This window comes from Pterocles gutturalis, unplaced genomic scaffold, assembly GCF_000699245.1.
Source record: "Pterocles gutturalis isolate BGI_N339 unplaced genomic scaffold, ASM69924v1 scaffold50920, whole genome shotgun sequence".
Lineage (NCBI taxonomy): Eukaryota > Metazoa > Chordata > Aves > Pterocliformes > Pteroclidae > Pterocles > Pterocles gutturalis.
The window spans coordinates 1-27,596 of record NW_010147811.1 but is presented as its reverse complement, the minus strand read 5'-3'; the positions used below and the strand labels follow the sequence as shown (position 1 = coordinate 27,596).

Sequence of the window (27,596 nt, the reverse complement as noted above, 5' to 3'; positions counted from 1 at the left end):
ACCCCCACCTGCCCCCCCCCGGACCCCCCCACCCGCCTCTGTAGCCACCGCCTGCTCCTCGGTACCCCCCACCTCCGTAGCCTCCCCCACCTCCATAGCCTCTCCCTGGGCTGCCTTGGTATCCTCTTCCTCCCGACCGCCTGCCAGAGTAGCCATAGCCACTGTACCCTCTGCCTCTGTAGCCAAAGCCTCGCGGGTAACCTCCCCAGCCTCCGTTGTCGTAGCGAGCCATTTTGGGGGGGCGAGGACCATCACCGAACCTGGCAAAGAGAAACATTAAACACTTGATGCAATCTTACTGCTTTCATTTTTTTAAATATTGCAAGGAATAATCAATTGCCAAGATACTTGGTGAAGATGCCTCTACTTTCTGTTAACAGATATTTGAATTGCAGTTGCACTTTTGTACCTTTTCCACTTCAGTAAAGTTGGGAGCAGCCTGCCGTGCCACATAAGCAGTCTCTCCTCTAAATCTCAGACAGGTCTACACCTGGGATAGAAAGTTTTCCCCTCAGTCCCGCTTCTCCAGCTCACACATAGGGAGCCCCGTTCCTGTTTATGTGAGCACAGTGACCTTTATTTTGCTCCTCACCAAACACAGAGAAGCGTACATCTAAGCTGTTCTTTGTTTTGATCTTTAAATTACTAACGGCTCACAGGTGTTTTCATTTTTCTTTGCTTCAAAAGCAAGACATGAAGACAAGGGGCAATGGAAGGATGCAAGCACAGCCAAATACTTGTTTTATTTCCAGAGACAGACATTAATAGATTTGCCCAAAATAAATTTGCTTTATCTTTTCTTTAAAAGTCATTGTGTTTTGGAAGAGGTGATGACAGCTTTTGTTACTGAGAGCCACTTGTCCTTCCTGTGGAAACAGGCAGTGACCTGTCTGCATCTGCCCTTGAACATGACCATTCTACATACACTGGGATTATTGACTTTGGAACGAAAGCCTGAAGCTGCCGTCCACATGGGGCAAGACTCTTCCGGTGATTTTCACCCTGGGCTTCTGCAGCCACTGCACAGGGAGGGAGCAATGGAGCTGACAGCTCCGATCTGCTTTGTTCAGGTTCTCGGCGTCCCTGGGGCAGAGGTGGGGAGCGCTCCCCACCCCAGAGCTCTGACGGCACAAGCCCAGGGGAGCTGAGCTAACCTCGCATTGGCAGCCATGAGGCCGATGCCCGCGGCCGAGGGCCTGGAGATCTGACGGATCACATTCAGCATTCGCTCATTTGCCGGGTCCAGCTGCCGAATGATCTCAGGATCTTTAGTCACTTCCACAACAAGACCTTCCATCGCAGCACGCAGGGCAGTGATGCAGGCAGCCGCGTTGTGGGGCATCTTCAGCTTGATCCTGGAGCAGAAAGAAGTATATTACGTGTATCATGACTTCTAGGAGAGAACCTGTTACGAAAGGTGTTCTGTGGAATGGTTTTCCATTGAGTGCTGCACACACACTGAGACAGAAATCTATATTTTCATCTTTGAAATTCTGACTGGTCAAAGAGATGTGAAATTTAGGAGTCAAATCTGCAAGACTGCTAAAATTTGGCAATGTTAAAACGTAACTATCCTTCTGTTTAAATTTGCTCTTGCGATTTAACATACTCAGGTAACAATATATAACCCCTAGAGTCAAAACAGAAAGACACAAAAATACAAAGTAAACTAAAAACATGAGGCTCCTCAAGCTTTTGAAAGTCCCAGGCCACCCTCAAAAATATTAGTAAATTAAGCTTAAGCAATTCTTCACCTCCATTTTACTGACCAGGGGAGTGGGAAAAAAAAAAAAAAAGGCATCCAAATAGTATTTGGTCATGGCCAAAAAATGTATGCTGCCAGAGGCAACCAACAAATCCTTAGCATTTCTCTCCTCAAGCTGTGTTTCCAAGACTTAAAAACAAGGTTTCCTCAGCCTCTGTCTGAAGATGAGGTCCAAAATCCATAGTACCTCTTATTCATGTTCCAGTTAAAGGGGAAAAAACCCAGTTTTTATGGAAACTTCCTGGTATCTGTTTTCAATTGAAGCAGGTAATCTGCATGAAACAGTGCTGCCGATATAACCCCATCCCTTCCTCACTGGAAACAAAAGTAATGCCTTCACAGTTAACCTGGAGCGCAGGGCTTGCTCCAGGGTTCCTATCCTAGAGATTTATGTCTGTGTTAGCAGCCACTCCCCCTCAGTCCATGTTCTTTCATAGACCTGAATATTACGAGCACCGAGGAAGTCCGTACCAGTCGTCTACCAGAATGATCTCCCCGTCCGACAGGACTTTCTTGGAGGCAAAGAGAAGCAGCTGCAGCGGGCTCACCAAGGTCATTGCTTTGGCAGAGATAGCTCGTGTTCGAATCTGCAGGTGGAAGAGGAATACGACTCTTAAAATGGAAAACAGATCCCTACACCTTCCTCTGGCCACTGAAACCAGAGAATTTTGTAAAAACAACACCACAAAAAAACACCTACATAGAATGTTAGGAAATTATAAGAGCACACACACATACAAAATTGAAGGCCAGGCAGATGTCTACAAGGATTCAGCACTGGCTGGTGTAAAAAAAAAACCAAACAAAAAACCAAACCAAAACTATCTGTTATTTTATTCATTTTTCCATGACTGCGTGTCTGCAGTTATACAGCTGATATTTTGCAGGAGCCATCTCATGCTTTGCCAACCTAAAAATGACCATGGCACAGCTGAATTACCTTCCTACCTTTTGCTTTGCTGGGGCTATGATGAAAAGCTCACGTTGCTTCTTTAGTAGGGTCCTACACGTGCAAATTTGGATGTTGCTACGACGTGTCCATGTAACCAGCCCACTTTGTCATTTTAGAGAAACAAGACCTGAAGCTTGTACTTGAAGTGAGCACTTGGACAACATCAAGCCGTCTGACCTGAGCCAGAGATAACAGCACTGACTGCACGGGCTACTGCCCTTCATTTTGAAGAGGAACTGAAGAGTGGTACTTGGGATTTCAGCCTCCCACCCTGACAGCTGCCTCTCTCCCTCCTTTCTTTCCCACAGGAGCATGACGGAGCATGATGGGCAGAATTCACTGTACTTGTTGTTCTCAGGGAGAAGATTTGCTCCTGCCTGGAAGATAACACACACGCTCTAAAGAAAGAAGCTGCCAGAAGCTCGAAATTGTGGCAGAAAAATGGCCACAACGAGGAGTGTAGACCTTGAAGGTCAGAGAGAGACTGCCAAGTGCAGCAGGAAACAGACAATCAGACCTCAGAGAGAAACTTTATTTTAGCAAGTCCGTAATGGGCAGGTAGAGAGCTGCATACAAATCCTTCTTTCACCTCGGGCTCACCTAGGTGCTGCCTTAGTCACTCTTAGTTTCCCATGCGTATTCTAATTTAATAAAGCATAGACTTTGAGTTCAAAAGTGTTCTGTTGTTTTCAGAGGAGGTCACTTTACAGAGATGGTCAAGGCAGATCAAAGGGCTGACCCACCTGGGATTCTGTCATAAAGAGAGAAGGAGAGTCAAGGCCTCACCAGAGCTCTGAACCATGTATGTGGAAATTCCAAGTATCAAGCCGAGCCCCAGCCAGTGCCAAAAGGAGTCAAAATTCCATTTATTACCAATGAAGTGGATTATTTGCCATTACTAAAACGTTGCATGTCAGCAAAAAGGACAGAGGATAGAAAAATCAGCATAAACTGTAATTCTGAACTAAACAGTGTAAACAACGTGACAAAAAAGAAACCTCTGCAGCATCACCCCTGCTATCAGATCTTAAGAGGCTCTCCCTACAGCAAGAGGCACTCCCCATTCAGTGCTTATTCTCCAAAGCACTTCCCAGGCAGAAGGAACACTGGTGTTGTGCACAGCTGGTTTCAACAACAGGTGACAGAGCGCAATCAGGGCCTCCCCGTTGCTGTGCTGCGGTAACTGTGCACAGCACAAGCGGGCTGGCAGCCCGAGGACTGTCCTACACAAAGGCATTGCCTTCATTTGCTTCTCGAGAGGAGGGTGAGCAGGAGCAGTTGCATTCATTGAGGCCATCAGTGAAGCACAAGAGAGCACACGGGGGCTTGAGCGTACATGTAGATTATGTGCCCAGTACAGAGAATTAATGGGATGGAGGAAAAGGTCATGGGGACCCTGGGGAAAGCATCTCGGGATTTTTCGGAGATGCTTGGGAAATGGGAGTTGTCCTCAGGAGATGACAAACTACCTACATGCCAGAAAGGAAGCACCCCACTGCCATATTATGTGTTCCTGTTTTCTCTCTGGATTCAGGAGGAGCAGAAGTGATAAGGGCAAACATTCTCTAGTGCCTAATTAGGATAGAAGAGCTCCTAAAGCAATCCCATAAAGATAACAACTTAGTTTTTTCTCTGTGACCTGGCTGTTTTCACAAAAAAACTTACAGAAACTGTCTATGCAGCTAAGACCTCTACCCCTACTGAAACTGGTTGACTGAAAGTTACTGGAAAGGCTGAGTGACACCACATAAGGTTCACTTTCTGGAAAAACAAGCAAACTAACAAAACCAAACCAAACCAAACAAACCAAACCAAGCTAAACAATACCCAGTGTATCTTCTTTTCTTATGGCTTCTTTACGAAAAAGAGCCTCTTGGACAACTTGGCAGCATGAGATCAAGAACAAATTCCAAGTCTTTACCTTTTCTCCAAAAACAAAAAAAGGTGATGGATACTTGATGTCCTGGCTGCTGAAAGGGCAGTTGACAGACGACTTGTGGATGAGTGCATTGTGCCCCTCGGTGGTAAGGATTTTCCTCTTTTCCTTGTGGTAGCAGACATTGGGGTAGACCCCAAAAGCAAGCAGGGAGATGACAACATCCAGATTATTATCTGGTCCAGTGTTGTTAAATGGTTGAGTCATCAAACATTCTGTTGACAGAGAACAGAAGACTGGCTCGCATCCACGGGTCATGTAGGACAGCACAGCAAAGTTGTTTAGGATCCTGGATCAATGCATTTTCTGATTCAATCAACTGGTAGATGTGCATCTGTTCTCAAATGACCTCTGCACTCAAAGCATTTTAGTTCTACATTCAATTTTGAATTTATTCATGGAGAGCAAAAAGCTGAAAAATACTACTACAATGAAAGATTTTTTCTCTCCCAAGCTCTTCAAAAACAAGGAGAGAAAGGTTTGCCCAGAATGTGCTGTACCACAGTGTGTTTCCTGTCAGTTGTTTTGGAGATATATCTTTTGGGGGAGGTCAGAAGGGATGTTTTCATTAGTTTATTTGTTACAAACCTCCCTAGAGTCTCTGGTGGCTTGTTTTCAGGTCATCTTGCCCAGAAATAAATGATAAATGCAGCAATGATCCTAGCAGCATGAGGAGAAAAACATTAAAAGAATTAAAAGAAAAAAAATAAAAAACAAAGAAAAGGAGGGGAAGATGAACATCTGCTGAATCCAGCCAGCCACGTCATTTAACTGAGCAAGCTCCTTGGGAACATTAGGCAAATTCAGAACCTGGTCAACTATAAGAATTCTTTTTCCTCAGAAAACTGAATAATATGCCACACTACTGCACACCCTCCTGCGGCACAAACCCAGAAAATCACAGGGCACATAGCACACTGTTTAGATCACACAGACTCCCTAAGGCCAATGAGAAGGAGATGGGGAAGCACAGCACAGCACATTCTGGAGATGCAACAACTGAAGAAGAAAGAAAATCAGGGAGGCAATTCTCTAAGGACAATTGCTTAATATAATTTTTAATCCTGCAGCCCTAACCTCAGCCTCCAAAATCTCCCTACATTGCACCACAGCCATCACAACTTCTCTGGCTTAGACAACTATGAGAGAATGAGACAGCACTAAAATTTCATCCAAATGCAGCTGTGAAAACAGGACAGCTTTATAGCAAATTCCCTATAGGGCTCTGTGCTTGTGTATTCATCATAGATTATTTTGTTTACGTATTTTTCATCACAGACTGAAAAACGCAATCATTCAATTACTGTATCCAAGCAGAATCACCTTCAGGGAAGCCAGAATTAATAAGTATGTCTTTCAGCTGGACTTTTGCTTCCCAAGTCATTCTAAGAGTAGCCATGCTCAGTCTTTTGTGTTCACAAAATCTTTTTTCTGCTTCTTCACCACCCATTCTACAAAACAAGCAAACAGAGTGTATTAGAAGTCTGCTCAAGAAAAGGAAAAGTGTGACAGTCTAGCTGTCGTAGCATCCATGGATGTATCTAGTCTGGTCACAAAGCTGCTCACCCTGTGTTACTGATCATTCCTCATCCTATTCTAAAGTCAAGACAATATACCTTGCATCGTCCCAGGCTTGGAAGACGGAGAGCAAAGCAACGTGATCTGAAAACCTGTTCCCAGCAAAATTCCTATGGACATAACCCAGGCGTTTGCCTTCACTGATGAAAGGTTCAGGGAAGCAGGTGGCCGCAGAGATGGTACAAATAGCATCTCCCACACTGGAAAAAACCACAAAAGGTATCAGGATTGGGTTTATTCACAGTATTGCTGCCAGCAGCTGCTGCAGGCTGTTTACAGTAGTAAAAACTTCCTGCTTGAGGTTACAGACTTTAGTAATTTGGCCCTTGACTACCAGAGCTCTTCATAGAAACAGCTCCCTGGAAGCAGATGTTAAATCAGCTCCAATTCCAGTACTTTCACAACAGCAAGTATTCATGAATCCTTTATCTATCTTCCTTCCCCTTTCTCCCACCACAATTCTTTTCACCACCTTCTTCTGGCGGAAAGGACCCTACAGCCACCACAATTACAAATCTTTACTTCTGCTAAAGCAAAACACGTGGATTCATTTTTCTTCTTATCTAGGTCTCAAATTTCCCATCTCCCCACCTCTAGCTTACTGCTTTTCTTAAGTATTTAGAGTCCCACTCTTAATTCATAGGTACTCAGCCTCTACCGGTCCCTTGCAGTTAACTCTGAATTTCATGACTACTTTTATTCCCTGTACTGGAAGTTATTTATCCTCTGCTCTCGTGAATAGTCAGTTTCCTATCCCCAGTTGTAGCATTTATTGCTCATCTTTTTCTCTTGTAGAGTGCATGTCTAGAGGCTCAGGAACTCAACGAAACAAGAAAAAAGACCACTGAGACTACTATAACTTACTAAAAAATACAGCCCATTATCATCATCTTCCCAAGCCGAGGTTCAATGGGAAGTTTGGCTAGGATTCTTCCAAGAGGTGTCAACTCATCATTGGAATCCAGCGCGTCAAGCTCTGAAACAAGATCTCTTATTATCAAAGATGGTTAGCTATCCCAGAAATCCCTAGATAAGAAATTCAGAATTTAAATAATTGTGTTTCAACAGAACCCCAGCTATATTTAAGTTTAATGTTGTTGACAGTATTGCCAACTTGATTTTCAAAACTGGTCTGAGGTCAAATAAACAAATTTTACTTTAGTTTTACAGATGTTTTACTACCTCCTCCACAATTAAAATAATTACTACTTAATTCACATACACATTTTTCCATTTCTTTTTAGTTTGCTTCTGTACAAACCACTATTACACTACTGAACTTTTTTTCAAGTCCCTGTATTTGTTCTAACTAATCTAAACTAATTTCTGCCTCACAAAAATCAAAGCAGCCCTCTCACAGCCAGCTGTAGAGTCTTTATTGCCAAATCACAGAACCCTCTGTTCAGCAAGAAGAAAACCACAAACTCTCACTTCCACGAGGCTTTGCCTGCCTTTCTCTCCTTCCATTACCTACCAATTACCACCTGAGCTCATTCTCAAAACTATCAAACCACTGTCAACAATGAAGTCAAACAAGTGTCCATGGCTTTTTGCTGTACAGGCTGAAGGGTCTCATGAGTCTCTGTAATTTTTCAGCTATTTGGCTGTAACCATTAAACTCTACTTCATAAAACTCTTCTTCCGTTTGCATGACAAAGAAAAACAATACAAGTATGATCTTTAAAAATCCTTTCCAGATATAAATGAAATATACAAACTTATAGTTCACGTACGTTATTTAGAGACTACTTTGAGAAACCTCAGTGTAACTAGAGCTTTACATTTAAAAAGCTTTGTAGCCTCAGCAATTAAATGGGAAAGCAAACAAATAAAGGACTCCTTGGCCACTATCAAATCCATTTTTCTTAGTATCTATTGAACTCAAAAGCCTAAAGAGTATTTTGAACAATAGAGTGTCTCACCATCCTTAAAAATACTAGTAGTACACACACGCTGAAAAAAAACACAGGTCATTCAGGAAATGGAGGCACCTGCAGAAACATCAATTTGCTGTTACGGCTGAAAACATCTGCCTTTTCCCCGGCTTTGCATTTCTTATCTGCAGTGTAAGAAAACCACTAACAATTTTAAGATCATGAAGTCATTAACCTTGAATATATATCCCTAGCTATGTTCTCCATTCTGGTCTCTACTCTGTATACAAGCAATGTTGACTCTTTACACATTTTTTTTTTCATAAAATAAACAATCAAACAGATACTTCAGGTCTTAAAAATTTTAAGAAATACTTATTTAGTGACATTTGCAAAGCATGCTGAGGTTCAAGATCACTGCTTTGAATACAAAGCTTAAATTTAGGGTTCCTCCCCATGTCATTTTTCTCATATTCGAGCTAGTTCCTTGAAGAAACTGGGGAGACTGCTTAACCCCCACCTCAGTTTCTCCTGTTTCAGGAAGATTCTCATGCTTGCATATTCATAAACCGGAGACCGAATTCCTTTAGAAAATAGTGAGATCTTGGGTCAGCAAACTGTACAAGGCAGTAATTACACAAGAAGCTAACAAGCCCTCTTTTTCGGTAGTTTTATAGTAGTTCTGTAAATGCCTCAGGCACTGGACTGAGCCTATGTCATACACAGCAGTGCCACAGCTGGAAAACAGGAAGCTGGAAGCTAGCAGAAGTTACTGGTAAAACAACAGAACAAGCCTTAAGTTTGAAGGCTCAAGTTTCTTAAAGGAATGACACTGCACTTGGGAATTTAAGTATTTCTTCAGCTGCAAAAAGACACTGCCACCCACACGATGCATCCAGGAAACACTTCACTGTTTCAGACAGCATGCTACTACACAAACAACCGAAGTAGCGAGACGTTAAAGCAGTTTGTAAGTGATTATTATACATGGGAAATCACTTGGAGTTGGCTTCATCAAAATACAGTCTTGTGGACAAACAACGATACCTTTTAGTGTGCGTTCTGCTTCAATCACTGCATCCAAAGGTGGTGGTTCTATTGCTTTGGCCAAAAATTGACCAATTCCTCCCAGCCGCAGCAATTTGATGCTCAAAGCAATTTCGTGAAGTGGTGTTCGAAACATTTCGGGCATCATATGAGTTTGAAGTCTGGAATGAGAACAAAAAGCCCACATTTTTCTGAACATTCAATTTGATCACCACCATGGGTCATTCCATCAGCATTAACTATCGCCCTCCAAAGCAAACCACCACCTCTTAGCCAGCCCACCAGCTCTCATCCTGCTCCTGTAACGTAGGCTCTTCTACCAGTATTTACGCTTTCTCCTTCTCGATTCTCATGTCAGGGTAAATTTACACTGGAAATGCACAGAGGTACAGCCCTCACATCACCACCAGCCAGGATGGTTTTTAGCATAAGGTGACCACACACAAAGCCTGCATGGCTGAAGCCCCCTGTTCACAGCATGGCTGTGTGCAGCCCACACCTGCCCCCTGACAATCATCTCCTACATTGCTAAGGAAGGTCTTCTGCTCCTGAGACAGAGAACCTGCCTTCAGCTTGCCTTAGGTACAAGCACTTCTCTACTTGTCCTTCTATCGACTCCAAACCACCCAACTCCTCCTGCACATTTCTGCTTTGATCACTAAGAAGAGTGTTTTTGCTGGATGCTTTCCAAAGGTGTTTTTCTGGTAGGAAAAAGACCTGATGGAAACAGATAGAGACCTTAAGTCTTTAGCACAGTATCGTTAGTGATGCTTTACCCTGTTGGTTGAAATATGAACTCTTACGAACCACAGCACTGAGCAGCAGACAGCTAGAAAAGGTTTCATAACACCTTGAACAGATACACAGGTTCAGCTGGCACCAGATTTAGATGGTATCTCTCAGGAGATTCTCTGCACAAGTCCACAAACACCCTTTCTTTCCTAGGCACCATGAAGCTAGTAAATTTTGGTTTTATATTTAAGGCAACCTTAAAGTCATGAAGTCCCGTGATTACTTCAGTAGCCTAAAATCAGCTCACTATCAAAAATTATAATTAAAATCACTCCTCTGTACTAGACAGCAGATCTAAATAAATTTCAGCAATTTAAGGAAAGTTTTTGATCAACTGATGCTTTCAGAGGTTACAAAAAGCTGAACATCAAACACAGATATGCTCTAACCGCTGTGTGAGAAAGGGGCACTGAAACTTTCATGAGAGAGATCAAACACGGAGTGTAACAGCTGTGCAGACTTCTGCAACTGGCAAAAAGACTTTCATGGCTCTAGTAATGGAGAAACAGCTTGGCAGAGAGAAGAGGTCAAAAGTTTCAGCAGCAGGGAAGGTGCTAGAGCAGCAGTTCAGCAGCATGAAAGGGCTTCCTGGCCACAGAATGGGGATGGAGGGAAATGTACCATCTGTCTTCCCTGCATTTTACCACTTTCATGACAATATTGCCTGTTACGTGAAGATGCTGGGTGCCTGCAATGTTTGAGGGCAGACTAGAGCCTTATCCTCATTGCAAAGCTCTTTTCTGCCTTGCCTCAATTCCCACACAGCATTTTTTTTCTCCTGAGAGGTTCTGCAGGTTGCAGTGAAGTTCTTAATAATAAAAACACCAACTATTTGTCCACCTCCTACTATGGGTAAAAGTACATAAACCTATGTAAGTTTTTTTAAGCAGAAGACCTGAAATATCCAAGAATTCCAGTGTGAACTCACTTCATGCATCTCTTCCCTGTGCTTCCTAAATTCATTTCCCCTGTTTGATCAGAAATAGCATACAACAGCTCTGAGAGAAGTCTCTGAGGTCATTTGATTTCTAAAGAGCACAGCCTCACCTTTCAAAGCGAGCTCTGCTGCACAAATGGAAACAAAATCCAGCACGCACACGTCCAGCTCTTCCTTTCCGCTGCTCCAAATTAGTTTTTGATGCCCAGACTGTGGCATAGTTTGTCATGTTATTATGAGCAGTGAACAGCTTCACTTTTTGTCTGTTAGAGAAAAAAAAAGCAAACCGTAAGATCAGACATTCTTCACTTAAGCCCTGCCAAATAAGTTCTTATTTTATTCTTTGCAGGCACACTGCTTTTAAGAAGCATACCACCCCAGTTTGACTAGCTAAGCTTTAGCTAGGTAGGCATCTATCTGGAAGCTAAAGTATCATCTCTTTATAAATCAGTGCCCCAAGCTATACACAGAACGACGTTCTCACAACTGTCTCAAAAGCTTAAAATTCCCATGCAATTAATGAGACCCCTGTGTGCAATTTGCTCAGAAAGCACACATGGCAAGACAGGATCTGGAACAGACTACAGAAATCTTCCTCTTTTCCATCAGCTATACACTGAGTGTCTGTAATACTCTTTTGGCAGACTACATATTTCAAATGTGCGTGGAGACCCAGTGAGACCTCACATGAATAGTGCCAGCGTGAACGCAGCCGACCAAACCCAGCCCACTGAAATGCCAGTGTGATTTGTAACTGTGTTGAACGGCTAAGGACAATGCAAATTTGTCTTGATTAAGAGTCCTCAAATTCAGCTCGGTGACTACGGGAACACAAGGCGGTTCTGTGTGTTCAGAAAACCGTTTCTGCATTCCAAAGAACAGGATTTAAAAAACAAAAAGCTGCTTCATGAACTCACTTGCATGAGTCTATAACATAGACCACGTCATTGATGGTAATGCTAGTCTCCGCAATGCTGGTAGATAAAATAACCTATAAACACAGGAAATGCAGATTGAAATATATTTGGTCTCAAAAAGTTAAGGATGGACTGCAAGATAAGCTACATTAACTACTGCAAGATAAACTATGCAACCTCTATAAAAAAACCATCATCAGTATATTCCACAAAAGCACAACAGAACAGAACACTCCACACAGAAGGCTCTCATACTTTCGTTACTCCAGGAGGCACCGGATCAAACACTCGACGCTGTTCCTCCAGAGGAATTTGCGAATGCAGAGGTAAAATCCTATACTGGTGGCCTCCTACAACACGAATACAAGAAGGTCAGTAACTACGACTTTATAAATCTCCTTTTTTCTTTGCACACATAATCATTTCTACCCATTCATTCTCACGACAGATCAATCCCACGTCCACCCAGCTAACCCTCATCTTTTCACAGTCAATAGTTTCCTTTGGAAAAGGAAATGAAACACAACAGAACACAGTTGCTTGTACCAAAGTGTGGATTCATTTCTAGATGCTTCTGCATTGTATATATCAAGTTCCAGCCAGGCAAGAACACAAGCACAGCTCCTGGGACATTCAGGGTCTTGATATAAATTAGCAGGGCCTCAATGAGTTCAAAAGGAGTTTCCTTCTCATTCAGCTGAGCCATGGAGTGCTTCGTTTCTGGGCCATACTCATTGCTGCAAATAAGGTTGCAATTGGCCTACAGAAAAACAAAACAAAACCAAACTTCACAAAATAAATCATATAAATTAGTTTACTCGATCTATGGAGACTGGCTGGCCAGGCAGATAGGAAAATGAGATGTGTGGCTACAGAAAACGGTCTCAGGCACAGCTCACAGAATGACTCGCAATAAGCAGTTCAAGTCCTGCTTCCCCAGCTTTCTAATACATGAACAGAATTATAATTTCATTGCATTGAGTCACAACTCAATATAAAATTGCAGCAGGAAGCTATCAAGCAAGTTTAACTTCCATTCAGATGAATGAGGATAACGTCATAAGAAGTAGAAGAAAATGCTTCTCTTAAGAAAAACTAATCATTTTTTAAAACTTCAAATAACTGACCTAAACTGTAGTTTTAGACCTGCAAATAAAAAACTGTGTCACGAAAGTTATAGTTTCTTGGCAATGTATGTAAGCACTAACAATATCAACTGCAAGAGAGGAAGGGACAGAATCTGAATTTTCACCCTAAAAAGGGATCAGCAGGCTCATATATTTGTATATATTTCTTCTTCCAAGGTCACCAATGTTTTCACATTTAAAAGCATCTCCGTTCTACCTTTAAGGAGAAGTAGGCTGACAAAATACAAGAATTTTAGCTTAAAAAAAAATTCTTCATTTTCCAAGGGCAATGAGAAAATTCAATTCTACTTCTGAAGTTAACAGCAATCTTGGATATTAAAATTACGAAAGGTGCTAAAAATGTTTCATTCAACATTGTTGAACTTAATTACACTTGAGTTAGAGTCCTAATTGGCACTTCTTTAATTTTTCATATTAAAAAGTCAAACATACATCATCATCTTCACCACCTTCTTCATCCTTCTCTTTCTTCTTTTTTTCCTTCGGTGGAGGAACGAACTGAGTCATTTGAATGCAATCTTCCAGAAAATAATCTGCAAGGACAGACGAGCAATGGTTATCAAGACTGACCGCTAGAAGCCTGTGTAAGGAAAAACAACTGTCTCAAGATTCTCCTGATATAATCACGATGTTTCAGAGTACGAAGCCAAGATGAGAAAACTCCTTGGCTGTCAGCTATGGTATGAGAATTATTACCACACTATTCCGATGATTACTCCTCTATTCAATACACTTACACATAATTTTTTACTAGCTTGTTTTGTTTTCAATACTGGCTCATCTAAAGCTATTTCCATTATTTCTAAGAACACAGACAGCTGATCTGAAACACAACAGCTTGACTATTACTGTCTCATTCTCTAATGGAAATTACCCCAAGTGTTTTAGGGTGGAGGGTTTTGTCTTGTGGGGTTTGTTTGTTGTGTTTTTTTGGGAGAGGTGAGGAGTAATATTGTTTCTTTGTTTGGTTTTATTTTTAAACCAAATGGTGCTGCAAAATGATTCAGTGTTACTGACTTCTTCGCCCAGGGTAAGCCACATCTGCAAGACATGACAAACCAAAAGAAATGCGTATCTTGCCATACCCAACATCTTAAAGTACATGACTGATAAAATAAAAACTAAAACAGTTCCTGACAGTTCAATCAACAATTTACCTTGGACAGGGTAGGTTCTACCAAAGACCTCAATGACAGGACAGTTGAAGAAGTATTCACAAAACATGCTGGTATCGATGGTGGCAGACATGAGGATAACCCTGATTTCAGGATATGCCTGAACGACATCTCTTAGCACCACCAAGAGAAAGTCAGTCTGCATATAAAGAGAACAAGAGAATCGTTAATTTCCTACCCACAAGAAGCAACATCTTTCCAAGAGACCAGAAAGAATTACATAGACATATACATCTATCCAGCAGGAGCTTTGCTGGGCAAGAAGTAACAATTATCACAACAATATTCTATAACCAGAAGCAGTTGTCAGTGCTATAGTTTGCAAACACTGCAATTCTTGGGCTAAGTGAATTTTAGGATCTCCAGTGTAAAGAGAAGTTATTCCTTTATCAGAATGAAAGAAACTAAAGAAAAGCACTAAAAAAGTTTGCTCCCTTCCTAACATTACAATCTAAGGTCTTTTTAAACTTAGTTTACGTCTGAAGTAGACGCAGTTCATAAAATAAATAGGAATAACTCACTGTAATTTTATGTGAAGTTTAATAGTTCTATTTAAACATGCCATATATTTAGTTTTGCCAGGCAGTTAGGCAGGCCCTTAGATCAACAGCTAAAACCAATCTCATTCAAAATTTGAAAACTTATATTTTACATCACTCATACAAACTTAATAGATGAAGAGATCTGAAAAATCTGCATTTCAATTCCATCTAAATGAGCCCCTGGATTCTGTCAAAACAAGCTTAAAGAACTTAGCAGTTTCTCTCACTCTTGATGTGGCAAAGCTGAAAACTACACAGAAGAATCAAGGAGACAGAAAATGTTCCTCATTTCTTAAGTTACATACAATCCCTCCCCCCCACTTCTATTTTCAACCTGTTGCATTTTTCTTTGTGTCAAAACCAAATTTAAATGTGTCACTATCAAGGTGGCAGCTTCTGTAAATACCACTGCTGTTCTGTTACAGCAATACAACACTGTCAGTAGGAAAAGCACTCCAAAATAAAAGTGGCATTCAACCTGCTCCCACATTTGGGGAAGAAGTGTTTGTACCATGGTGTTCTATTTTCCAGAGAGAACCAGGACATAGGAGGAGATCCTAACAGGCAAAAGAGATAGGGCAGCAAGTAAGCACACATCCTTGCTCTTTTAATCAGGTAAGGAGTAATTAAGAGAAGAATTTCTAAAAATCTTATTGAATATTGAAAACTCACATGTATGGCAATTAATAAAATGCAGTTTCCTTTCACCTGTTTACTGTTACACAAGAAGACACGCAAAAGTTCAACAGAAGAGAAGCACAGAGCGAAACAGGATGGTAATCACCAGCTAACTCACATTGATGTCTCTCTCATGGATCTCATCAACAATAACGTGACTAATGCCACGGATCCCAGCCTCCACCTTTCTCAGAAGAACACCTTAAACAGACACAGTAGTTACATGTTCATGGAGGTAACAGCTCAGTCTTCCCCCCGCCTCATTTCACCAAGAACAGTTCCTCTGGTTTAAAAATCCAGAAGTGTGCAGGCTGCCCAGCACCTTTTACAGACCCATCTCTAATTGTTGTGCTTTCATTTGTACAAGTGACGGGGAGCATATAAAGTAATAGTACTAGAAAGGCTCTTTCTTCTCTCCCACCCAATACTTCTGTTTTTTAAGGACAATCAATATATGGCAATTTTATCTCTTTGGGAGATTATTTCTGCATGCTACTAGACCTGTAATCTTAATCTTTCTCTAAACAATAGTATGTCAGCAAACTTATTCTATAAAAAAAAAAAAACCCAAAACCAACTTGTTAATCTTTTAAAGAGGTTTTCTAAAAATTTTAATGTAACCACATTTCTGCTTTTGCTACTAACTCAAAGAACTCAGACCCATAATTAATAAGTTCCAAACATAAGCAAAACAATACAGACCTACAGTGCAGAACATCACGCTGGCATGCGGCCGAGGAAGCACAGATTCAAATCGCACACTGTATCCACAGCTTTCCCCAGGCTGCTCTCCTCTCTCATACGACACACGCTCTGCTACTGAAACTGCACTAATCCTCCGAGGCTGAGGGATGAAAAAGTTTTCTCTAACTTAATGATGAAGTTTTCTAAGTTTATTAGAACATCACCAAACCCAAGTAAATTATAAAAGCTATAGGTGTCATGCCCTAAGATTTTTTTACAGAGTAGTCATTAAGCAGTAATGTCTATAACAGCAGGCTTTTTTCTTCTGAAATAGTTAATTCTGCACATAAAATTACAGAGGAGGGATATAAGGATATACGGTAACTACCAGCTGGCACTTGCCAAATTATTTCCCCTCACTCTGCCAAAAAGTTTGCACCTGAGCAAGGTACAAGCCAGATTTATCCCAACTGTAGATACAACATGAAAGAATAACACTCCAAATGAAAATATACATGATGCTGAGGTGTCTCCTACATGTAGGACTGAGAAGATACTTCTGTGAACGATGTCCTGCAGTGATAATCAGACTTCTCCACACATCCTAACAGGTGATTTCTAGCATCCGATCACAAAACTTAAGCGGTTGTATTTGTAACACATTCCTCACCTGTGTCACTACTATGTTGCACTCTGCGGCTCTGTTGGTTTTGATGTATTCATCCAGGATGAACTGTGGAACTTGCGTGGTTTTGCCACAACCAGTGGCACCACGAATTACAACAACAGAATTGTGACGGACTGCATCCAGAATTTCACTTTCAAAATTCTTCACCGGTAAAGTCTCTCTCTCTTGTTGGATCTGGAAAAAAATCCAGCATATTTCCAAAAACCAACCTGTTCTACTCACATCCATACTTTGTCTCGCTCTTCTACACAGGTTTTGCTTACACAAAGGAGAAACTGTGTAACACAAATGATGATCTTTTCTACACAGTGCAACATATCCCTGTGTCCGTCCTAGCATAATATCTAGTACTTCTGAAAACTTGGTGCATATTACTACTGAAATCCAGTCTTACACACTTTGTATGATACATTCAGCCTCTTTTGGAAAATAAAAAGATTACCGCAAGCATGCATGTCACAGGAGGCTCACTTACCCTTTGTAATTCTTCATCCTGCTCCAAACGGTACATGAAATCATTTTTCAAATCCATGCTTATTTGCTCTGGAGTGAGCTGCAAAGACAAGACATTTTTCAGAAGCTTTTTGACCCCTCTGCTTGTCTACATCATAACTTCAATATGATATCAGTCACAACAACATAATGATTCCACATACCAGTAAAGGATCATTTCCTACATAACTCCCTGAAATTAGTTATGCCTATGAGCTGTTCTACTTCATTCATTCCACTGTGTTAAAATTAAGCGGCCATTCTCAAAGAAGCTTCTCAGAAAGATCCAAAATACTGAAAAAGAATGATTGTTTAAATTTAAATATTTTAACTGCTTGAGAAACACACTCCACTCAGCAGTAAGTCAATAAGATGCTTTGATGATCGTTCAGACAGGAGTTCTTAATGTAAGGAATGAGATAATGTAAGCACATAACCACCCACAGAACCATAGCTGAAAAGGGAAAAGTGAGCAGAGGGAAATTTATCAGGCAACTCTTGTATTTCAATTAAGAAAGAATTCTGAAGAAATTAAAATTTGTTACCAAAGGGCTAATTGGTTTTACTAAAAATAAATTAGCTGCACCACGACCAGCACATAGAAACCCTAATGATATTTGAAGCCAGCTCAATTTGCAATGTCCGTAAGTATATTGATTATGTGTTTTAAGCAGCTACATTCATATTTACATAATGTTTTTAAAATCAATATATAATGACCAGTGTTAAATTAATGCCATTTATGGAAAAAACAGCAGTTAAAAGAAGTATTAAATTATTATTATTTTAGTCATAAGTACTCTGGTTCCTTGCTGTAGGAAACTGAAGTTCCTGCCCTGAGCTTCTTTCCTGACCAGGTTATACCAGTGGCTAGATTATACCTCTGAACTTGGCAACCTAGTATGTCTTCCCTTCTTCCTCACCTTATCACACCATATTGCTGCTTTCCATTTGTTCTGTGGTGAATGGGACTAGAAATGACCAAAAAAAAAGCAAGCAGGCCAACCATGTAGTGCCATCAGCTTAGAGCAGTTTCTCCTCCCAGAAAAGAAAGTCACAGCATGGAAATTTGGGAAAGAGAGGCTAGCGAATTATAAATGCCATGTCCATATGCTTACCTTGTAATTTAAATTAGAACTTTGTATGGGCTGCATAACAGGAGGCAAAAAGTGAAACAAAGCAAAGAATTGGGACATCCAAGACACGGCTGCTCAAGAATCTAATAAAACATGAAGTAAATACAAAGAACTCCTACCAATGAAAAGACTCCCTTCCTCCAGGTCAAGAAGGGAAGAAATTTTATCAGTGGTCTGTTTTCTCCTTTGGAATAGCTCATACTTTAAACCCTGATAAAAAAAGGCATTTAAAAGTTCCAGAAGCACGGGGAAAACAAACAACAAACCAATTTTGTAAGCTATCTTACATTTGCCAGAGGACCCTCATCAATATTGCAGCCGGTCCAAGGGTTCCAGTTGGAATGAGGTGGTGACCATGGAACAACTCCCATTTGACTTTGTCTCTGCGATGGTTCAAAATGGGCCAACTTTGCAACATTAATCAGAACTGGATTACTAGGATCTTCAGGCTATAAATCCAAAAGCAAAGTGGGCAAAGAAATGTAAGTGTATTAAACAAGCAAGCCTGATGTTAAATGCTGGAGTAGCTGAACCACACACTCACCAAAGGCACAATCTCCAGAGACAGTTCCCGTACAGCGTTTTGCAGGTGATATTCTAAGTCAGAAGACAGCGACACCTCATAGGGTTCAACCTGTTAAATGTTTAAAAACTACACATTGATATACACAAAAATTGAAACCAGAACCACAGGTTACCAGAGTGTACTGAACCATCCAATAGTTCCTAGTGAAACAAGGCCAAAGAGTACCATCAGTTCAAAATTCACATTCTTGAAACACTTTGCCAACTTTTCATCCAATAACAATCTGTAGAATATTTTTAAATATCTGAGCTTAATTTCAGAGGAAAACATTCCCAAACTCGTGACCAAATATCAAAAAAAGTGCTAATGTGCCAGAGAATGAAACCAAATAGCTGAGAATTGTACATAGCATAAACCAAAATCTTTAAGGTTCTAGAAAATTTATACCGAAAAAAGCATTTGTTACAAATCCTATTTCATTTAACATGCTGTAAAACTAGTTTTCTGCTCCATTCACATATATATGAAGTTGTATTTCTGATCCAAAGCACCAGCCACACCAGAAACAGTTGCTGTTCTAAAGAATCAAGACTACTATTAACTTGTAAGCAAATTGTGAGCAAAGACTAACTCACTCATATTTATAAGAGAGTACTTGTGTTATTAAAATGAAAGCAACATTTTCTGACCCTTCTGCCAAACTCACCGATTCTCCTCCTTTTTTCTTTGTTTGTCCAGAATAAGGCTCTAGGACACCGAGATGGTAGAGCTGTCTAACCAAGGAAAGGGCACAGGACTGCGCTGCCAGCTTTTTGTTTGATCCGTGCTCACGACTGAAAATCCCTGCAGCACACAAAGTTCAGAGTTGTAGCAGCTAATGAGGCAAACAGCTTCCCCAGAAGAAGCTATTCTGAAGTGGTTTTCTGATTGTACACACAAGCCAGATTTTATGGAAAGTTTTAAATCTTGACAAATCCAGCATTCCAACGTAAAATCCAGTGAAGCCCTTTCATCGCCTGACTCCCAGTAGCTGTGTAATTTTACTTACTGACTTCCTGGGGAACTCCTGTGAAGTTTTTTCTCCATTTAGTGTCTAAGGAAGTATGATTATCCTACACCACCCAGCAACATCATGCAGATTTCATAGCACACTCTACATAAATGGGTATGGCAGGGACAGCATGCCCATAGCCTGGGGATGTGTTAGACACCTGCATTTTGCATTTCTCTGATATGTGAAGAGCAAGTAATTAAGACAAACAAAACTTACTGTATCTCAGAAGCATTTCTTGCTGCTGAGAAAAAAGATTAGTGGAAGCATGTAATGGACAAGCAGTAGAACACAACGAGCACAGCACACAGAAAAAAAGACTTCCCATCAGGAAACAAACAGGAATCTTCACCTCTGGAAGTGGCTCCAAACATGGAACATGTCTGTACCCACGAATATGACCTATTCCTCTGTACCAACACACATCTCACATAAAAAATAAATGGGAACACTTACTTCTGCCCAGCTGCTTCACATAGATGTTCATTTCTGCAATAAAGCTCCTGTAAGAGGAAGAAAGAACATAAAGGTACAATTATCAATAACTGGCACTGACACTGCAAATTCTTTCCAACTTTTCTAGGCAAAGATCTGTGTCCCCAGTCAGAAACTCGCAACTTGTCAATGGCCAAGGGAAGATATTACTGCTCTTAGTCCCTTTAACCCCAAGTTAGTAGGTAACAGACTTGCCATCAATAAAACCCGTAGATCTGTTAAGAAGAGTCCTGCAAATGCCACCATTCAGCATTGCAATTTAAAGCATATGATTAGGAAAGACGCTCTGAGCTGTCTAAGTGAAAGGCAACAACTGAAAAGCAGAAAGCTTGTTAATGTAACATTGATGTGCCTCCCACTGTACCGTTAACTGTATCCCACAGTATCCTCACGTAACCCACTAGCAGCCTGGGTTTATTAACTCAGATGCAACACTTAACACAGCTACCCTGGGTTTTGCCACACATTTGGCCAGCTCAGAGCCCAGACAAAACTAAAGCAGGTCATTTTGTCGAAGACCATCAGACATATCTGCACAGGAGGTGACAGAATACTTGAATTTTCACAAAGCCCTTACTGCCATACTGTGGGAACAGCATATAGTGAAAAGGAACTCTGTGCAGCAAACGTAACAGTTTTCCTAGTAGGCAAGTAACCAATTCATTTAAAAGTCATCTGATATATTAATTTAGGCATTAAAAAAATGAGAAAGCCATATGTCAACAGAAGACAATGGAAACTAAGATCCATGTTCTTAAGAATCACAAACTGAAGTGTGTGCTTGCGCAGACTAAATATTAAAGCCAAATTCTTATAGGAGAGGATTTAAACTGGCAAATGTGATTCAAGACACATGACTGGGCTTCACTGGACTGAGATCCTCTTTGAAAACTATGCCTTGGTACTTCCACAGCTGCAGGCAGAGCCTTGCACCTGTGTCCTTCATTTCTTGCTGTAAGCAAACAAACAAACAAAAGTTAAGTGAGAGATTTAAATCTCAGGTTAGAACTCCTTCCTGTACTACCAGTGAACTGACCTTCAGGCACAGTGGCTTCATGGGTCGAAGGCCACTGGCTTTCAGGGACACAACAGCCAACTAGGGCACCGATGACAGTATGTTTCTCAGCCAGGCCTATAGTCAGCATTCAATCTCATTCTCCTCCACCTAAGGGGAGAAGAGCAACACCAGAAATCAGTTTGCAGCAGAACCCCACGTGATTGTTTAGCACAGCCTCAGCAACCCCTGTGTGAACCACTCGGATCTCTGGTGTTGCTCGCTTAACACAAGGAGGCAAAGGCATCCCACGCTACCAATGGAATCCCAAATGAGAAAAGCCACATCCCATCCCTTAATATTTAGTTCATACTTTGTGCAGTAGGAGAGACATATTTATATTTACAATTTATACCTTCTTCTCATAATTAAAACAAAGTTTCCAAATCCAAATTTTTCAGCTATTACTAAGTTCTTATACCATGTGACTATGATTAATTGACAACAAAAACACATTTCTCCTTTAAAACTCTCTGAGAGCAAGGCTGACACTTCTGTTATAAAAGACCATTACTTTAAAAAAAAAAAAATCAGATTGGTAAGATACATGACAACTGGTATTTCTTAAACAAAAAACAAAGCAACCATATAACTGTCCTCAAAACTCCAAAAACATCTGAAATTATTCCTCTCCTGTTACACACACTAAAAGGATTCAATCCAATTGCTTGCCCTCTCTCAATGAACACTACAACACATGAGGACTGTTTCATCTGATCATTTGCAGCAATTAGCTCCCCCTTCTGCCATTCCATCCAGGACAATTCACACACGCTTTCCCGGATGTAGTGAATAGGAAACCCTGAAATGCTCTCCAGAAGAGCACTAAACAGGCTGAGAAACATACTGTCATCTATGACCATGTCATTCTGCTCAAGATTATGTATGTTTAAATATAGGGGGTTTAATGCTTTTACCTGCAGAAGGCATAACTAAATGAGCTGCACAAATAATCTGCAAGTTACAGAATAAAATATGTGCTCAAGAACTACATCTGCGACAAGCATATTTAAAATTCCTGGTGCTGTACAAACTGATTTTTTGTGTTACTCATTTAAGGGAAAGAAATGTCCTTGCTTGAAAACATAAATGGAGATGAATGACTTGAAGATAGGTTTTAAATGAGAATTTAGAACTTTCTGACATCAATACACATATTTTAGATGTTCTAAATGTTTGTAAGACTTAAAAACAAAAGAATACCAGAAGTCCAGCAAGTGAGATTCTCATGGAAGACTGTAATAAGAAAATTCACTTGTCTTTCTAAAAAAATAAACAACCAACTCTCACAGAAGACAAATTTCTATAACACACACAAAAAAACCCTAACACCCAACCCAAAAAAAACAACAAGAATCTAGCAGCAGCAGCATGCCATTGTTTTTGACCACCAAACATATTTCACTAGAAATAATACAATGTCCTGAAGTTTTGATGATTTGTAAAGACTATTCCAAACAGGGGTAAAAAAGTCAAAACCATCAATTCCTTATGCGCAATCTGTCATGTGTTACCTTCATTTGGGAGAAGCACATGTGAATTTTCTGATGAATTTTCAAAAAGACTGGTTTCAACTGAAATTTAAGACCCTCAAAACTCCTTTGGGAAGGTTCTGCCAAACTAACTTTTCCAGTAGGAGATTCTGCTGCCAAAGTAAACTACAATCAAAATATAAAGAAAATGTCCTTACAGGACATTTCTGCATAAGCAAATGTAAGAATACTTAAGGTTTACTCAGAATGTACAAAGGCAGCTACAGTCATACAAACAATCACCACAAGCAATCGAGCATTCCTTCCACTCAAACTGATACCTCAGCACTTAGCTAGAGCACAGCAATCGTTTTAAAAGCTGCATAATTTAATTTTAAAACAGAAATTTCTTCAGAGGCACTCAGGTCTCAGCACCAAGGCTCATCACCCCCCCCATTTCAGGATTTAGGGATGTTGTTTCTGCTTTCTCAAATAGCACTAATGGAGTACTGCAAACAAGTGTGATCAGGCGCTGTCACCGAAAATATTTCTAAGCCTTCATACGCAGAAAATGGCTAAAACTCCCAAACCTGTTGTGATCAGGCCCCATTTCAGTGTATTTATATTCTTCCTGAATCTTCTCCTTTTGGAAAAACTGGTTCAGACGTGCCTTGGCATTTTCCAAGGTCCAGCCCCCATGAAGATCAGCATTTAAGTCCACTTCTGACCCTGAGGTCTAATATTGGGAAAAAAAAAAAGTATCATTTTTTGGTTTCTAATAAATTTAATTCATTCTTACAAGTCTTTGAAATAATTTGTCTAAATGCTATAAAATAGCTAAGACTTCACTACAGAAAATGTTAAAAGCTCCTCCGTATTTCCCTATTGTCACAACAAAATGTCTACACAATTGGATAATCACTGCATCCAGAGTGATTTGTTTTGTTCTTAAACAACTTATCTTTGTTAAAAGTCAGCAAGTAAATCTGCAGCTTATGTTAAAAACCAACAGCAAAATTGCAAATGAAAACTGCACGCTTGATTATAAATGCTAATAATAAATGAAAGGGAGTGAAAGATACCTATTTAAGAACAGAAGAAAAGGAGAATTACATAGAATGACTTACTGCCTGCACTTCTTGCTCCTCTCTCTTTGAATAGTAATCTTTCAAATTTGCACCCCGATCCCACTGAGCTCCCTGATTGCCACAGTTTCCAGGTGCCGCACCTGGGCCATTGCCTACCATGTGGAGAAAAAAAAAAACAAACAAAACCAAAATAACTCTCCCAAAACATCTTCTTAGCAATGGAGAGGTATTGCCTGTCAATCTCAGCAGGACACAACCAGTCCCTCAGATCTCATGCAGTCATTCACACCTCTGCCTCAAACCTACAGTGACTTCTGTCTGCTGAATTATGCTAATTGGGAGAAAAATCCCCACCCAAATCTATAGGCATATATGACATCCACATACATGTAAACTAGTTTCCACAGCCGTACCTATTTCAGCCTCTATAATCAAATGTGGAGGAAGAGGTCCGCCCAAAGTAGAACTGGAATCAGTAACATCTTTAGCTGCTTCACATCCATCGGGGGTATCACCAGCTGCTGGCTAGGAAACAGAACGGAGGAAAATATCAGCACATTGGTAGAGAATAGGTTGCTTTTTACTATTTAGCTAGAAAACTGTTCAGGCAGTTTAAGGAGAGCATGCATCATTGTGCAATAGTTACCCCCAGTAGTAACCCCCAATAGTAACACCCCTTTAAAAACTGAAAGGAATAAGTCTGCTGAATATTTGGGTTTCTGTAGGTGTTTTATAACATGATTTCCCAACAACAAGTAGCCATGACTTACTGAAGTTCAGCAATTATAAAACCACCTGTTTCAGCACCCAGGATAGAATAACAGATACCAGTCTCTATCATATATCCAAGGGAATTCAAATATATTTTATGAACACACACACAAAAAAACCACTGTAAGAAAACATTAATACCTTTAGGAAATGACAAAATGACAGTTAATCATTACAGTTTGAATTCTTCCCATTTTGAGCTGTGTATGCTTAGCCAACTGACCACACCCCCTCTGCTTTATTCAAGATACAGAACACACCATCCCTTGTTAGGATCTATCCATGCGACACACTGCACTGCCAGGATAACGGGTACACCAGAAGCACTGTGGGTCCTGCTACCACACGGCTTCACCCAGGCTAATGAGGTGAGGACACTGCTTCCACTGATCAAACTATGGATCTTAGACACATATATCCCTAATGAGGCACTAGGAAAAAACTCTTGCGATCATAGAATCACAGAATCATGAAGGCTGGAAAAGACCTCAAGGATCATCAATCCCAACCGTCAACCCAACCCCACCTAACTCACTAAACCATGTCCCTAAGCACCACATCTACACGTTTGTTGAACACCTCCAGGGATGGCGACTCCACCGCTTCCCTGGGCAGCTTGTTCAACGCGACGTGTAACACATAGCTTCATGCTTTATTTACTGTTCTCTAAAATTGCTCTAAAGATAGAGTTACCTTCCTCCTCAGCTTTTATGTCATAGTCATTGATCCTATTACACAAGAGGAGCTAAGGCAGAAAGCATTTACAGTTTTAAAAAGCCAAATTTTCAATGTCTGGTTTGAGATGTGATTTTTTTAAGTACATAGTACTATATATCATAACATACATTTAAAACAATTCCCAGTATCAGGTGCGAGTACTCAGCACAGTATTCAGTATTCAAATCAGGCTGCACCTTACAGGGACTCTGAATTCTCTCCAGCCTCATCAGTGATGCAGACCAACACACAGCTGTTTTTACCAGATCAGCCTACAACATTCACTGGATATTTTCCAGCTTTCCAGAACTGCAAGCAGAAGTCCTGCACCTTCTCCACTGCACATGGGTGCCAGACTGAACTCCAGGGATGAAATGCAACCAGATCCACAGCACTACAGCTACAGGTAAGCCTTTGGTAAGGAAAAAGAGCAGCTTACTCCAAACCCAGGAATTTCTTCTTTCTTCATTTCGTTCACCCTAACTAAGTAATTGATAAAGTCTCGAGCAGCGTTGGTCTGCGCATCTTTCTTGTTAGTGGAGTTGCCCATGCCAACATAATTAAAGCCTTCCACCCGAACCTGCAAATAAAAATACAGATCTGTGGCAGGTACAAATGACAGTGTCTTGAAAACCAGTAATACTAAAACACTAAATATCAGTTGCTAATAAGTACAGGAGAAATATTATTACTAAGTATTATTACATATCATTATACACATATGTGTTTCTGTAGGTCTTGAATGCATACTTTATTAAACACCTACAGTCTGTTTTCAGAGAACAGGAGTGTTTCCCAAAACCTTGTTGAAGAAAATGAATCTGTGTAGGAAGGGATGTTACCAACACACAGCAGCAAACTGCCCAGGTTCACTTTTCTCAACTTTAATCCCAAGCCCTCAGACAACAAGGGCAGGAGTGAGCATGCGTATCCTCTACTGTAACTTCACGTTATTACAGCAAGGACGATGCAACGTATTTCATAAACTTAGAGACAAGCTTTAGAAGAGCTATTTTATATCTTGCTAGCTTGCCAGATAGGCTGCTGCAAAACTTAATCACAGGAACTTTACTCAAAACTCAAGACTAACCATTTTACGCCTGCTTTTCTGCAATCACTGCCCCTCATCTTAAAGTTATTTTATTTTTTTCACATTTACAGTCCACAACTCCATCTCATTTCAGCTTCACTTGGATAGACCACTCATGCATTTCAGATTTTCACTCTGCTGACCATGTAAACAGCTTTTTACTATATTTAGTTATTCTTCTTAAAAAAAAAGTAAGCAGACCTGCATGTAACATTACAGCTAGCTCAAACCAGAGTTCTGGACAACATTGCTAATGCTAGACTGCATCTGCCCTTCAGTGCTGAATCACACCGGGAGCCAATTCCCGTTTTCTCACCAAACAACACACTCTGTCAGTATTCTGCCCAACAGGTTCCAAATAAGGAGCTTCCACTTCAGCACCAACTGTCAGTCTGCCAGGACAATGGTATCACCAACCAAACCGTAACCATACTGGATTCACAACCATCGTACCAGACTGGGAAAATCAGTAAAGGAGAATGCTTTAGTGAGATCTATCTGTCCACTTGTTAAGTTTCTACGGATGCTCGTGGGGCACCACCATACAGAGAGAGAAGGGTTCACCAATGGCAGTGCCCATACAGCCACCTCCTCTGAGCAACGCTCCACCTCGGTTACAGCGCCTTTGAAACTGGTTTAATGCTGCTGTGCTTCTCAGTTTTGTTACTGGCGGGGAAGACGAAAGGGGGAGAGAGGGTATAAAGACAAATTCACGGTGTTTAATAAATCTAAACAAATCTACGGCATTGCTTACAGACTATCCCGCTCTGCACCGGCCTCGCACTGTGTGTCAGCTCCTTTCCGAGAGGAGCCCGCCTGACCTCAGAGCTCCCAGCCAGGGCCGGGGCCGGGCACAGAGCGGTGTGGGAACAGCCCCCCGGCCAGCCACCGGGCTCTTAAACACAGCCCAAAGCAGCTCCACAGACCACAGGGGACACTCTGCCGCTGTCACACACGCGGCTACACACACCCATCGCCCTCAGCAAAAACG

At 40.9% G+C, this 27,596-nt stretch overlaps 1 protein-coding gene across 1 annotated transcript in view; it reads right to left on the bottom strand.

The window, feature by feature from the left end:
- DHX9 (DEAH (Asp-Glu-Ala-His) box helicase 9) overlaps nucleotides 1–26,095 on the bottom strand; it is a gene marked incomplete at its 5' end in the record, with an annotated part of 27,776 nt that extends 1,681 nt beyond the window's left edge. The window contains 27 exons of the mRNA XM_010086163.1: nucleotides 9–260; nucleotides 1,155–1,355; nucleotides 2,237–2,352; nucleotides 4,639–4,868; nucleotides 5,977–6,104; nucleotides 6,270–6,431; nucleotides 7,096–7,207; nucleotides 9,153–9,313; nucleotides 10,992–11,144; nucleotides 11,799–11,872; nucleotides 12,054–12,148; nucleotides 12,345–12,558; nucleotides 13,379–13,479; nucleotides 14,104–14,260; nucleotides 15,460–15,542; nucleotides 16,044–16,185; nucleotides 16,696–16,887; nucleotides 17,189–17,266; nucleotides 18,629–18,790; nucleotides 18,886–18,975; nucleotides 19,574–19,710; nucleotides 20,375–20,421; nucleotides 23,530–23,675; nucleotides 24,067–24,179; nucleotides 24,441–24,552; nucleotides 25,718–25,722; nucleotides 25,948–26,095. Of these exons, the coding sequence (XP_010084465.1) occupies nucleotides 9–260; nucleotides 1,155–1,355; nucleotides 2,237–2,352; nucleotides 4,639–4,868; nucleotides 5,977–6,104; nucleotides 6,270–6,431; nucleotides 7,096–7,207; nucleotides 9,153–9,313; nucleotides 10,992–11,144; nucleotides 11,799–11,872; nucleotides 12,054–12,148; nucleotides 12,345–12,558; nucleotides 13,379–13,479; nucleotides 14,104–14,260; nucleotides 15,460–15,542; nucleotides 16,044–16,185; nucleotides 16,696–16,887; nucleotides 17,189–17,266; nucleotides 18,629–18,790; nucleotides 18,886–18,975; nucleotides 19,574–19,710; nucleotides 20,375–20,421; nucleotides 23,530–23,675; nucleotides 24,067–24,179; nucleotides 24,441–24,552; nucleotides 25,718–25,722; nucleotides 25,948–26,095 (3,611 nt within the window). The remainder of the gene's footprint in view (nucleotides 1–8; nucleotides 261–1,154; nucleotides 1,356–2,236; nucleotides 2,353–4,638; nucleotides 4,869–5,976; nucleotides 6,105–6,269; nucleotides 6,432–7,095; nucleotides 7,208–9,152; nucleotides 9,314–10,991; nucleotides 11,145–11,798; nucleotides 11,873–12,053; nucleotides 12,149–12,344; nucleotides 12,559–13,378; nucleotides 13,480–14,103; nucleotides 14,261–15,459; nucleotides 15,543–16,043; nucleotides 16,186–16,695; nucleotides 16,888–17,188; nucleotides 17,267–18,628; nucleotides 18,791–18,885; nucleotides 18,976–19,573; nucleotides 19,711–20,374; nucleotides 20,422–23,529; nucleotides 23,676–24,066; nucleotides 24,180–24,440; nucleotides 24,553–25,717; nucleotides 25,723–25,947) is intronic.
- Nucleotides 26,096–27,596: the final 1,501 nt, after the last annotated feature.